Here is a 14,660-nt window from a genome sequence, read left to right as displayed (position 1 = left end):
CCCTTAAAAAACCAGTTCAAACTTGACTGATATGATATGATGAAAAACCTCTCTGAGCTTATAATGCAATACTCAAATGATTACATATAGGTTATCATTTCCTGGGAAAAAGAAATGCACCTTAAATAACTTTTTAAAGAGTATTGTATAATATAAAAGAATACACTTAAGCATGAACTGAATGTAATGTTAATTGCAATTAGATTCAAGATTCAAGATTTTTATTCGTCACATACAAAATTATATATAGCATATATAACCAGCAGTGAAATGTGAGTCAGGTCTGCTCCATGGACAGTGCAATTATTAAAGAAAACAACACTGATTAAAATATACATAAATAAAGCTATGTAAGAATGAAATAAAAGTAAACAATAAAAATATAAGAATAAAATATAAAAAATGTATATTGTAGAATTAAATATAGAACGCAAAATAATGTGCATGAGTGTAAACTGTAGTCTTAAATATTAAGATGTACAGGGATGTACAATGTGCATATATGCATTTTACTGTAGTCTTAAATATTAAGATACCCAGGAATGTACAAGAAGCAGATGTGCAAAACAGGGCGACACTGTCAGTGTGTCTATGTGAGTTAGTGAATATAGTAAAAAGATAAAGTGAACATTAAGTGGAGGCATGAGGATGTTAAGAAGCTGGTTTAGAGTTTAAGAGCCTGATGGCCTGGGGGAAGAAACTCCTCCTGAGTCTCTCAGTTTTTGCCATAAGGCAACGGAAGCGCTTACCAGATGGCAGCAAAGTGAAAATATGATTACTGGGGTGGGTGTAGTCTTTGATGATTTTTTGCGTTTGAGGTAGATGTCCTGCAGAGAGGGGAGAGCAGACCCTGAAATGCGCTCAGCTAAGCGCACAACTCTCTGCAGGGCTTTGCAGTCTTGACTGGAGCTGTTCCCATACCACACTGAGATACACTGAGTCAATACGCTTTCTATAGCCCCAGAATAGAAAGTTTTCAGGATTGCTGGTGAGACCCTGAATTTCCTCAGCTGTCGCAGATGGTACAGTCTTGGCTTTATTGACCTGTGTTTGAATGTGAGTAGTCCAAGTGAGGTCCTCCGAGATGTTTACACCAAGGTACTTGAAGCTGCTCACCCTCTCCACAAGGGTCCCGCTGATCGTAAGAGGAGTATAGGGCTGCTGCTGTCTCTTCCTGAAGTCCACAATCAGTTCTTTAGTTTTGCTCACATTCAGAGAGAGACAGTTGTCCTGGCACCATGATGTCAATTTCTCTATCTCATCCAAGTATGCGGTCTCATTATTGTTGTGAATGAGGCCCAGAACCACAGTATCATCAGCAAATTTGATTATAGATGTGGAGCTGTGCGAAGACACGCAGTCATGTGTGTAAAGAGAGTAGAGCAGGGGACTCAGGACACAGCCCTGTGGGGCTCCTACGTTCAGGGTGATGGAGCTGGAGGTGTACTGGCCTAGTTTCACCACTTGAGGTCTGCCGGTGAGGAAATCAAGGATCCAGTTGCAGAGTGAAGAATTCAGTCCGAGGTCTATGAGTTTGGAAGCTAGCTTTATGGGGACTATAGTATTAAAAGCTGAGCTATAGTCAATAAATAGCAGCCTTACATAGTTCCTGTTATTGCTGTCGATGTGTGTGAGAGAAGAGTGCAGGATGTGAGAGATGGCATCATCTGTGGATCTATAAACAATGGTTTATAGTTTAATTTCACATTTGGCAGATACTTTTATCCAATTTGGGGAATACATCAAGCGATTCATCTTAAAAAGGCAAACAGACACAGGAAGTGTTCGTAATACCAAGTTTCAGCCATTGTTCAAATAAGTACAAGCTAGACTGGGATTAAATAAAGAGATTTTAAAGTGTTTTTTTCTTTTGGGACGAAGTGTGATGATGACAAAAGAGATTGATATTAAATTAGTTGACATTAAGGGCACTTTTTTATCCTCTTAAGTATGACTTCAGTACATCCTTGTCTGTAATTTAATAATTATTTCTATTTTCTTTGAAATATTGTTATTATACTTGTTTTGGTTTCACTGAAAATTGTATGTCATGGTTTCAGTATATATGTGTAATTTACACATTTGTCATGATCAAATCACAATTTTGTTAATTTAAAATATATGAACTTTACAAGAAAAACTGAATAACACACTACATTTTAAATTATTATCAAGTACTTTACATGTGCTTTATTGTGTTAGTCAACCCATCGAAAAGATTATTAAAATATTACAAAAGGATGCGAAGTATACAAGTGCACATTCAAGTGCATTTTTTTTCACAGAGGTAGCCTACTCTGCAAAGAGTTTTGTCGCAATTAAATGGTATGTAGAATAATAAAATGTTGCCGTCAAAAAAAAGTTTTAAAAAATCTATACAGTTAGTAGGCTACCAATTATCAAGTGCTAAAATAGTTGATCTGTAACAGACATGTAGGTGTCAGATTTGTGGTTTACGTACTGCCCTCTGGTGTAAAGTTATATGCTGGACAAAATGAACTACACATATTTTTTTTAAAATTGGTAGAAGCAGAAATATTTAGCTTAATGACCACAAAAAAAAAAATAGCCGTTTTTTTTTTTTTTACTGAAATTAAATTTTAGAGTGAATACAACAAGTGTCTAAGTGTCTAAACTCCAGTCATTCATTTCAGCGTCAGTGTAAAATTACACATCTCACATATCATGATGTTAAAACAAGCCTGACTTTACTTTCAGTGTTCATTGTGAGTGCATCCCAGCACTGCTGCCTGATTAAATGAGGTGAGCCATAACACTCAAATCGTACATGACATTATTTTCCATGATTGTTGACTCTTCAGTAAAATCTCAACTTTAAATTTTCTCGCAGGATATATGATTGTTATGAATTATGAATGACCTCGGAGTCGTTCATACTCAACGCACGATTGAAAAAAAGGGATATATGAATAATGATATCTTATTGTAATATTGAGCGACACTCTCCGTCATCTCCACAGCTCTCTTCAGCACTGCACCGCCACAGCAGTGTTCCAACAAATCCCGCCCTCGCGTCATCACGGGTTGCTTTGATTGGTTAAGCTCTATGAACGAATTTTAACTGTCTAATCACAGACTACATATAACATTTATTAGCCAATTGTACACAGGGAGGCGTGGTCTGCTTTAATACGAGTGATAACAATGTCCATGTAAGAGATTAAGGTTAAAAATAGATAAAATAATTAATCAATTGAAATGATTGAAATTAAAGTTTTTGTAGACAAATTAATAGTACCTACGTTTTTGTACATAACGAAGATTTAAAGAGATGTTGAAACAGAATTTAAGGTGAAGTGATCGCTAACATAAGAAAATCAACCACATTTATTTATTTTTATTCATTTACAATCTGAGTCCTTAGCCATCTTCATGAAACAGATAAAAAACATATCTTCCATCTCTATTTGACCATAACTGTAGCAATCTATTCTTGTTCTATTTGATCTATGTTTCGTTATCATTAAAAAAGGTTCTTTTAAGACTTGAACTCTTACGTTTTCTAAATGCTTGTTTTCTGTGAAAGTAAAATAAAAAAAAGACATAATACTATCTTTCTCTATTCTATCTATTTGTTTTATTTTTTATCTATTATATACTTAACAAAAAATCATAGCACTTGCTTATTATGGCGCTTTTGTTGAATCTGATTGCTTTCATTGTCTTCACTTGTAAGTTGCTTTGGATAAAAGCGTTTGATAAATGACTAAATGTAAGTTTATGTGATATGAATAGAATTAATCAAACAGAAGAATGAACATGACATGACCTTTTACATTGCAACTGAGAAATGTTATCAAACTTAGAGAAAATGAATTAAGAAAAGAGTGAGTGTGGTGAAAGGGTGTACTTGAGTGGTTTTCATAACATTTGTTAAACATGTCCCTCCTAAACAATCTGAAATAACATGTGCCTTTTATACATGCATTGTTTTTTCAGAATCACATGCAAATTCTATGCTACGACAAAAATGTTGCACTTCTAATCATCAGTCATTAATGTAAAATGACTTCGAGATGACTAGAAAAAGTTGCCCAAGTGCTTGTAACAGTTTACACTTTCATGAAACATGCAGCTCTCAAAACAAAGAGATTTCAAATGTAAAATGAACTTAATTTGAAAAGAAACTTCCTTGAAAATGCTTTAAAGTTCACAGCCAATGGAGTGTGCGTATTTAAAAAAAAAAATTCTTAAAAACCGACTCACACATCCCTCATCACTACTCACTGTTCCTCTTTATAATGATGAACATGTCTGGCAATGACTCTTTTACACGAATACCAAGACATTTTCACTTCCAGATTAATAGACATAATAAAAAAAAACCACGTACTTCATAATTTCTCACCTTGCAAGTCTTTGAAGTAAAGTGAGTGAATTAAAACATTCAAGAGCTGCTGACCAATAGCGGTGACACCACAACAAATGTGTTCAAACATGCACAAATGCCTTCGCAGACGTTCATCGCAACAGACGTTATTAAAACCCGCTTCTTCGATGAGTCAGATCTGATTTTTTAAAACATGAATAATACTGTTGAGATGATTTTTAAATGCAGCCTTTGAAATCACTTTAAAAAGAGGAAGCAGCTATGAACAAGACACTAAATCAATTCTCCTGGAAAACCATGTTAGAAAGAATCAACAGGAAAGTATTTCTGGAGGTATTGCATTGCATTGCCATTTAAAATACATTTTGTGCAAAATATATGCAACTGGTCAGAGATGAGAGTGACATCATCATTATTACTGAGTGCAAAAGTAGCTCATGGAAAGACGGCCAGGGAAGCTGATACTTTAGAGTATACTCTATGCTATACATGCCCTGAAAACCATCCCCCAGCAAATGCCTTTTAACAGTGTTGTGCTCTCTTTGGTGTGAAGGTTTAGCACACGTCTTTGCGGTTGGTTCTGTGGTTGATGTCAGTGCTGTACGGAGAGTCCCAGTCTCTCTCGAACACTGCCTGCAGCTGCTCCTGGACTGTGGGGCTTGTGGTCTGGTTCACCACTAACGCAGATCCAGCGGTGTTCACAAAGTAGTCTCCGGACCAGTTAGACGTGCCTGGAAAGTACGTAGGCAGTGAGTATAGCAACAGGATAATATTAAACTATTTTTGATCATTCATGTCTTTAGAAGGTAAGTTGTGAAGAGTTCAGAGATCAGTGCTGTCAAACAATTAAATCGCATCTAAAATAAACATAATAAAACATAAAACAGATAAACATTTGTTTACATAATATATGCGTGTATATTTAGATAAATACAAACAGATGCATGCACATATTTAAGAAAAATATATTTTGTTTATATATTAAATAAAATATACATTTATACACATGTAAATATTTTCAAAATATATACTGTGTGTGTGTGTGTGTGTGTGTGTGTGTGTGTGTGTATTTATATACACATAACAAATATACACAGTACACATACATATATTATGTAAACAAAAACTTTTATTTTGGATGTGATTAATCACAGCACTAGTTCAGATGTTTTAGAAATGCAATAAGAAGAGCAAAATGTAAAAGTAGTACCTATGTAAGCAACTTTATCTGTGACCATGTACTTGTTGTGGTTGACTCTGGCGTAGGGAATGTGTTTCTGTCGAGGGTTGGCAGGCACAGTAAAAATTCTCTGTGAAAGAAAAAATGGTTCGTTTTAATTTATTGCAGATATATTAAGCTTCTTTTTTAGCAAGGACATATTAAATTGATCTAAGAGTCAAAGTTGAGACATTTTTATTACAGATGATTTCTAGTTCAAATAAATAAATGCTGTTTTTACAACATTTTACAATTGTACTGTATTTTTTTTAATCAAATAAATGCAGACTTGGTAGCTTCTTTCAAAAACATGTGAAAAATCTTATCATCCCCAAACCTCTTTGTATGCAATGTGCATTAAAGCAAGGCAACCTTATCATGGTCTCTGAGGTAATATATTACACAGCCTGTCAAACACTTAAAGAGTTCCTCTGGTGGCACTCACCACTTGAATATCCAGTGTGCTCTTGTCCTGTAAGGATGCTAGTGAACGGAGGAAAGGGAACATGATGGGGTTGGTATTTTCCCAACAACTGATCAGCAGACGCACACGAACATTACGCTCATAAGCCGCGCTCCGCAGCTGGGTGTCGATATCTGCCCAGTACCTGCCGGGAATCAGGGAAAGCAATTACAGAGTTCAACTTTAAAGGTTCAAAATCTGCAATGTTCAGACAGCTCAATGTAGACAGAATTCTTTGCTCCTGTGAACTTCTAAGTGATCTGTTTGGTCCTTTATCAGAGGGTCACTGCAGTCACCCGGATCCAGTACGTATCCAGACCAGATGGTGGATCAGCACCTAGAAAGGACCTCTACTGCCCTGAAAGACAGCGGAGACCAGGACAACTAGAGCCCCAGATACAGATCCCCTGTAAAGACCTTGTCTCAGATGACCACCAGGACAAGACCACAGGACACAGATGATTCTTCTGCACAATCTGACTTTGCTGCAGTCTGGAATTGAACTACTGGTTTCGTCTGGTCAGAGGAGAACTGGCCCCCCAACTGAGCCTGGTTTCTCCCAAGGTTTTTTCTCCATTCTGTCACCGATGGAGTTTCGGTTCCTTGCCGCAGTCGCCTCTGGCTTGCTTAGTTGGGGTCACTTCATCTACAGTGATATCACTGACTTGACTTCAAATGATTGCAGAGATACTATTTAAACTGGACAGAGATGATGAACTGCCACGCAAAACTGTCATTTTGCATTGACACACTGTTTTCCTAATTTATCTTGTTCAGTTGGTCTTTTTTGTTTAAAGCGCTATATAAATAAAGGTGACTTGACTGGTGGCTAAACAGCAGGGTTATTTTCATTAACTACAGCTAAAATTAAACCATTTTTTTTTTCATCAATTAAAATAAACATTACCTGAAATAAAATTAAACAAAACATTTATTTCAGCTAGTTGGCAAAGCCAAAGTTTTAATTTTCTTTTAGTTTAAATTGAAGTACTAGAATAACAACCGAAAAAGAACATTGCAACACTTTATTTTAATGTGTCCTCGTTGCACATTACGTGTAATTACTATAGTATTAGCACAAAACTATTCATAATCACATGCAATAACCCAAAACCAAAACCTTTAGTAAATACATGTTAATTAATATTACTCAGTAAATGTTTAATTAGACTGTAACAAGGACATCTTAAAATAAAGTGTAACAAATAGTTCAAGTATTAAAATAAAAATGTTACTTTTAGACATATTAAAAAGACACACACACAACAAATACTATACTAAAACTAAACTTCAAATGAAATTAAATTTAAAATATTAACAACATTACCTATAACAGTATATCACTAACAGTAAAAACTGTGTTGCAGTCTATATGTGTTTGCTAAAAATATTATTTTTAGATGCAAGAAACCTTTTTGGCAATGGGGAGGGACCTTTGAGCTTCTTAATGACATGCTTATTAAAAGAAATGGTTCAAAATGCCTACGATTAGAAGATTTTATAATGAAGACAGATGGCTTTATGCATGACAAGGCAGGGAATATACTGCAGACCTTTTGTGGCTGGAGTACTCCATAGTGGGGAGATAGTCCATCACAGCGATGTAGATGAACTGCTGGGCATCAGCGATGACGCTGAGGATAGACTGCAGGTCTGGAGTCCGGCCCTCGGCGCACAGTGAAGGAGGAGAGCTCTGTGAGAGAGAGAAACTTCCTCAATGATGCCAAACGAAACGGCAATCAGCTCAGCAAACACCACATGAACAAGGAACAACAAAAGCCACAAAACGTCCACAGGCACTGATAGAAACGCACGGATTACATTCAGTTTTGTCTTTCATGACTGAGCTCAGGTTATTCAGTGTCCGCCGAATCTCTCTTACTGATAGATAGACGCTGGCATCGGTCCCATTGAGTGACAGCTGCATGGGTGTGTCCTTATTGTACACTGTGGAGTAATTTTTGGGCCAGTGTGCAGGAACGGTCGTGGTCTGATTCAGGTACCAATAAGCCTCGAAGATCTTGCCAAGATCCTCAGCAAGACAGCTGCAGTCATACACAATGGCACCCAACTCCTTCACCTGAGCAGAATCAACACATCAGAAAATTCAACATTCACAATACTACTGAGATATATGGAGTATTGGTTGGTGCTATTTCTTTTTCATGTTTTTCTTTTCTGCATTTATGAAATATTATTACAACATATTTTAAAATGTAATTTATTCATCATTAAATGCAAAAAGCACTAATCCTGAGTATGGGTTACCACACTTGGCCACGTCACTTTCACTTTCACTTTGCTCCAGTCTTCAGTGTCACATGATCCTTCAGAAATCATTCTAATGTGCTGCTCAAGAAACTTTTATTACCACAAACACTTTTGTACTGCTTAATTTTTTTCAGGATTTGTGATGAATAATTTTTTTTTTTTTTTTAACAGCATTTATTTGAAATGACATTCCATTATAAATATTTTGAAAGCTTTAATTCAGCAAGGACACCTTAAATGGATCAAAAGTCAGTAATTTCTTTAAAAAACATACACTTTTGAATGGTAGTTTAAATTAATTCTTCTCTATGAGAGTACGTAAGGAAGCAAAAATTCCCAAACACTGATATCAAACCATATGAGATTTAAAGGTTATAGGCCATAATCCTAAAAAAATACAACTGACCTGTGTTAGTGACCTCCAGTCCATATTGGCGCTTCCTATGTAGATGTGCTTCTTATCCACGATCCAGAATTTAGTGTGCAGCACACCTGTCGTCAGCTCTCGCATATTCACCATCCGCACGTCAGCTCCTGCAGGAAGTAAGGCGTTATTCAATGTTGTTACGTGTATACATCGTTATTTTTAAGCTGTCAAGCTGACTAACCAGAATCAGTCAGGAACTTGATGTCACCCATAGGTTTTTTCTCTGATGGTTTATCGATTGCAATTCGGACAGAGACTCTCCCCGAGAGCTGCCCTAGCTCCTCCAGAATCTGCTCACCCTAAAATAGACAGATCACTTGGGTAAGACGTCACTAACACTATTAGCCTATTATTCACTGAGAATTTAGTAAACGTCACATCCAAACCTGATTGGCTGTGGCCTCGTGTGTCTGCGTGTCGTTATTGGTGAGAGTCCAGTAGAAGGAGGCGATGTCCAGACTGGTCTGAGCACCAGATATAAGGTTGAGCCAGGCTTCATAAATGGACTGATGAGTGGTCGAGGAGTTAAACACCAGTCCCTCAGGAATACTCTCCACTAGAACAATCCTGTAAGGGACACATGTGGGCAACAGAGCTATAAATGCAGACTTCATGCAGATGTGAAACTGTGTGCTGTGGTTAACCTCATCTAGACCACTAAAACACTCCAAAACACAAAGAAAAGTGTGAGAAAGAGAAGTGACTCAAATAAAGTTCCCTAGGTGGGCGTCTACCTGCAGGGATCAGTACAGGTTTCTCTGATTAGAAGATGCTCCTGCTGTCCAGATGAGGAGGAGGAGGAGGAGGATGTTGCCATGGGAACAAGCAGGGTTTGGAGTGACAGGAGGATCAGCAGTATTGTGGTTAAACAGGTGAGGATGATCAGACACCTGTAATGCTAAACACAGAGATTAGCGTTATTAGGCATGATGCGAAGCGATTATAAATAAATATAAAGCTGTTATAAATTCTATGTAATCCATGGCTTCACATGGCTTATAGCTTTTATAAAATAGTTATTCCATATACGTATATGGTTTCGATAACTTAAATTATCTTATTACGTCAGAAGGAAAAGACTATAGAGTGAAAGATGATGTAACGTGTAACTAACAGTAGTTAGTACCAAATCTGTTACTGGTTGATATTAGAGATTTCTTTTGATTTATCAGTATCAGTACTGGACATACACCAGCTGATAATAAATATTTAAGTGTCCTAAGATTTACTAATGGGAGTCACACATTGGCTATTAATTTCAGTAACTTTTTTAATAAAATCCAATAAAACGTATTACCTTATAGTACTAACAATACAATTATGTAGCTAAATCTTTTGGGATTTTAGATCATTTAGATCTTATTTATTATATTATTTTAAGTGTAAACTGATATATTCCACCATAAGCAAATTTTATAAAAATCTATAATTTTTTTAGTATAATTCATATAAGTTAAATCAAAGAAAATATGATAATGTATCATAGATTTGATTCAGTGTGTTTGTTCAACATTGTGGCTGATGCATACATTTTATGAACAAAATAGCTGATAAATTTCAACTACGAACAGTCAATGTGTGACCTTTTTTTAAAACCACTTACACTCGTCCAATTAAGCTTAATTTGTTGTTTAAACTGTACATGTTTGAAAAAACAACAACATTTGACTTCAAGAGAAAAAAATAAAAAAGGAAATTGTCATTAGGGTTAATTATGCATGCTTATTTCTTATTTTTACATGTAGATTACTTTCACATTTGCTCTCACCTACAGTTAAACACCAATAAAGTAATAACAGCAATACCTAAAAGTATAATCTTTAGCTATTTTTTCCACATTGTACAAGTCATGAGGCCTAAATCAGGATAGACTGATGTAATACCTTTTGTGAGCCAAGATGAGTTTCTCCTCTGCTTAGCTCCACATCAACCATCTTGATCAAGACACAAAAATAAAAGGTTTGTGGTTATTTAAACACAGCGTCTTAAGTTAACACATACTTTTAAAAATTAAAACCACCAGATAACTCTTAAATGTTCTTCTTGTAAAGCGTAGAATAATTACAATCAACTCTAAACTGAAGAAATCACTAATCGTGTATAACACACCTTTTGATATGGTATATCTGACTTCATTGTGTCAGGGTTCACCAGCACACCAGGAGGAAATACAAATCCTGAAAAATGAAAGATTAGGGGAATCTGTGTTCATGTAAGCATGTCAACTGTCTGCAAGTCATTTGCAAGACACGGCTCATTACTTTCCCATGCATCTGATTTAAAAGTGGAAGTGTTTCTGAAGACACAAGGAAAAAGAAGAAATGTTGATGCTGTGTAGGTTATGAGTGTCTAGAGCACAGGGTCACATGATTGAGCTTCCTGATAGTAACATGATCTAGTTCTGCGGTTCCTGTAATATTTTGCGTAATCTTGCTGACTGGAGGAGGAAAGGCAGTTTCATCTTACAAACTCATAGTGTACAAATCAACGTGTGAAATTATTAATTGTGTCTAATCGATTTTCATAGTCCATTATAATGGTTAACCCCACAAACCTTTGACTTTAAAAGGCTCTTAAGTTACAAGCATGATGAAAACTTTTGCTGAAAAACTTGTTGCACACAATCTACTTCTGCCTTCTGTCCTCTGCTACATAGTTCACACTTTTCAGCAAGTAAAATTATTTATATTTCTAAAAACATCCACCTTCAGCTTGGTATAAACAGATTTTAAATTGCTAGTAATATTTCAAGATGAACAATTATTGGACTAAAGTAACAGGTTTATTTGTTTATCCAAGTTTGTTTTTGTTTTCTTTTGAAAAATTACGTTGTTGTTTTTTTTGAGGAATGTTTATTTGTCCATCTCTCAATCATCAATGTTTTGCATTTCATTATATTTTGCCTCCACAATAAAAACTACAGAAAGTTCATCATAAAACTAAGCAATCATTTTAATAAGGCACATTATTAGGAGATAAAGAGTGACAATGATATGCATTTCCATTTTATGTAAAAATCTCAATGATTTATATTATATGTTATCAAAATTTAATCTGACTTTCTGACCATATAAATAACAATTACAGTAAACTGAGCTCTATATTCTTACTATATCACACTATACGAGACATAAAATCCTAATTTATCAAATATGATATATATATATATATATATATATATATATATATATATATATATATATATATATATATATATATATATATATATATATATATATATAAACTTTTTCTTAAAGATTATCTTTTATATTTTATATATATTACATTATTTAAAAGTCAGGATTTACAGGGTTAATAAAGAAGAAGAAACAAAGTCTGAAACTTTGAATTGTTAACAAGTTGCTTTAAAAAAATACACTTATTCAAAAGACCATATGTTTAACTCTTTCAGAGACTCTTTTAATTGTTTCCATGCAGTAACTGTGGGTTGATGAGAACATGGTTTCTTGTGCAAAATGAGTCCTATTCGCATGAGTCTAATCATGTGCATGAAGAAGTCCTGAAGATACTTCTATCATATAAAAAAAATCCATAGCATCTGTGGAATATTAAAAGGATACTTTGTCCTACAAAGAAAGTAAGCAGTAAAACAGGTTTGAAAAAAAAAAATACAAAATGCACTGCAACATTGTAGACTTGCATATAATATATCCTTACGGATAAACTGTATCTCTAACCCTAGTGAGCTGTTGTTTACCGAGATGAAACCTATAAAGATGATACCCCACAATGCCGTCTAGATAGGCAGCTTACTAGTGTTTGACACACAGCCATGGTCTACTTTTGCTTCCGTAAGTGTAGTGTACATGAAGTAAAGAACACATCCGTCGTTGCTGCACACTGAACGTGAACACACACACACAACCTTTGTCAACACACACAGCCTTTGAAAAGTTTAAGAAAGTGTTAAGAAAAGGAAATGAAGGACATACCTGTGATCTACCAGCTCTCAAAGCAAACCATCCCGTCTGACACACAGCGGTCAATCACCCGTCAGTGAGAGCTCTGTTCACGGACGAAGACAAGCGCTCTCTGTTAACACTAACGAGCTGAAATCCGTGTAAACAATGTTTGCAGTACACTTGTCCTCTCGAGCTCCTAGCGAGTGCACTACTGTATCGGGCTCGAAAGAGTCACGTGACCACTTTTAAGTAACCTATGGGTGAAAGCCGTGATGGTGACGTAGGCAGTAAAACTTCACTTCAGTTTGATTAAAGGTTATGTTGAAGAAAACTGTTTTATTATGGCTCATTTCATTTCTAATGAACCAGAAACAATAGGACATCGGTTAATTGTTACTTCACGCATCATTCTCAGATAATTTTTTATTCATGATTAGGTCTGCTGTTTTATTTATTTATTGATTGATTTATATAGCACATGGTTTTATTTAGTACATTTTACAGTAAGAAGACCTACATTAAAGCAACACCAACTAAATCTAAACTAGGGCTGTGCATCTATTTTTTTTTTACATTGTCTAACAGTGAAAATGCATGCTTCGCACCAAAATATAATTGTTTTTCTGAAACTTGAGAAAGCTCCCACAACAACTTCAGTTAGGCTATGCATTTAACACATTTTTGTCAATTAAATGTCTTTGTTTTGTGTATTTGTTTGTCACGTTAGCAGCAAAAGTAGCCTATGTAAAATAATTGAAAAGACTATATTGTATTTAAAATTATTAATGTTTTAAGTAAATTAATCATATTCTTTTTCGTTTAAAGAAACACTTTTGCCTTCTCGACCATAAAAAAATAAAGCCTGCTCATCGAGGTGGAGTATTCAGTGTCATGTGTGTATTTCTCCAGCAGAGGGCGATATGGGACTACGTTTCATTTGAAGACATTGCACACGCAGCGTGATGGTGACAACTCTGAATATAATTTATGAAGCCAAAATAATGCGGTGAGGTAAGGGCAAATGTTTAATTATTTATTCAAGATAATTTGTGGAGGCAGCTCCTTTAAATTATACTTCATCATAATAATAGTGACAGACAAAACTACCCATGTAGGCTATGTAGGGCACTCCAGAAGAAAACTCATTTAGCTCAATAATATTGTTTTTGTTAGCCCTCAATCTGAAAGACTCACGACAGAATTAACTGTAAGGCTGGCCTGGTAAATACATTTTCATCAATATTTTAAGTCACCAATTTTAAATAATATATCCTTGGAGGAAGGCACATATTACAGGCTGCACAGAATTAGCATAATTCATAAACTGGACAAATATGCCAGCGAGAAAAGTTTCCTTCTGTCTCTGTTTTGCCCTTTTGGCGCGCTCAGACGGTGAACCCGCCCTCGGGCTGCGCGGCGGTTATGGGAGCGTCAGGAACCGGTCGCCTGTCCAGGATACAGTCAGGTGTCTCTCCTTAAAAAAATAAACCCCTCACGTTACTGCACTGACATTAACGGATGAGTTTAACAAGTAAGCCTCCAGCTCACAGAGAACGCGCTCAGAAAAGCTATTGGAGAACGTTCTTCATGATGTTACATTAATAGAACGTTCGCACAAAAATGTTATTTATACGCTACATTGTTCACAGAACATTTTGATCAGAAACCTTGTAATTTGGACATACGTGGAAGGTTTTTATTTATTTATTTTATTTATTTTAATTAAATTTTTTAAGCTAAACTTGTTTAGAAAACGTTCAAAGTTACGTTTCTATAATGTCTGCAAAATGATAAAATGAAAGTTCCCTTAAAATTCTCTCTTAACGTTCACATAACCACGAAAACATGCTTTTAAACCATTTTAAAAATTCTTAGAACATTCAAAAATAATCTTTTCTGAACTGTATGAACCTAGAATTCTTAAATTATTTTTAATAATTATTTTGTAATTATATTTAAGTTATTAAAATATATTTTTAACAAGCTGAGATGTACCTTTTCTTTTT

The 14,660-nt window shown here is 35.3% G+C and overlaps 1 protein-coding gene across 1 annotated transcript; it reads right to left on the bottom strand.

Annotated features, from left to right (window-relative positions):
- Positions 1–3,330: 3,330 nt before the first annotated feature.
- LOC113118640 (phospholipase D3-like) lies at positions 3,331–12,884 on the bottom strand. Its single transcript, XM_026287969.1, has 12 exons — positions 12,685–12,884; positions 10,841–10,908; positions 10,615–10,665; positions 9,466–9,629; positions 9,118–9,298; positions 8,913–9,030; positions 8,711–8,838; positions 7,916–8,113; positions 7,587–7,726; positions 6,016–6,178; positions 5,562–5,661; positions 3,331–5,082 (listed from the first exon to the last, which is right to left on the bottom strand). The coding sequence occupies exons 2-12, from the start codon at positions 10,865–10,867 to the stop codon at positions 4,907–4,909; spliced, it is 1,446 nt and encodes a 481-aa protein (XP_026143754.1). The 5' UTR covers positions 10,868–10,908; positions 12,685–12,884; the 3' UTR covers positions 3,331–4,906.
- Between the last annotated feature and the right edge of the window lie 1,776 nt (positions 12,885–14,660).

Source organism: Carassius auratus, chromosome 18 (assembly GCF_003368295.1).
Source record: "Carassius auratus strain Wakin chromosome 18, ASM336829v1, whole genome shotgun sequence".
Taxonomy (NCBI): domain Eukaryota; kingdom Metazoa; phylum Chordata; class Actinopteri; order Cypriniformes; family Cyprinidae; genus Carassius; species Carassius auratus.
The sequence above is the reverse complement of the archived record's forward strand: the minus strand, read 5'-3'. Positions and strand labels throughout refer to the sequence as shown.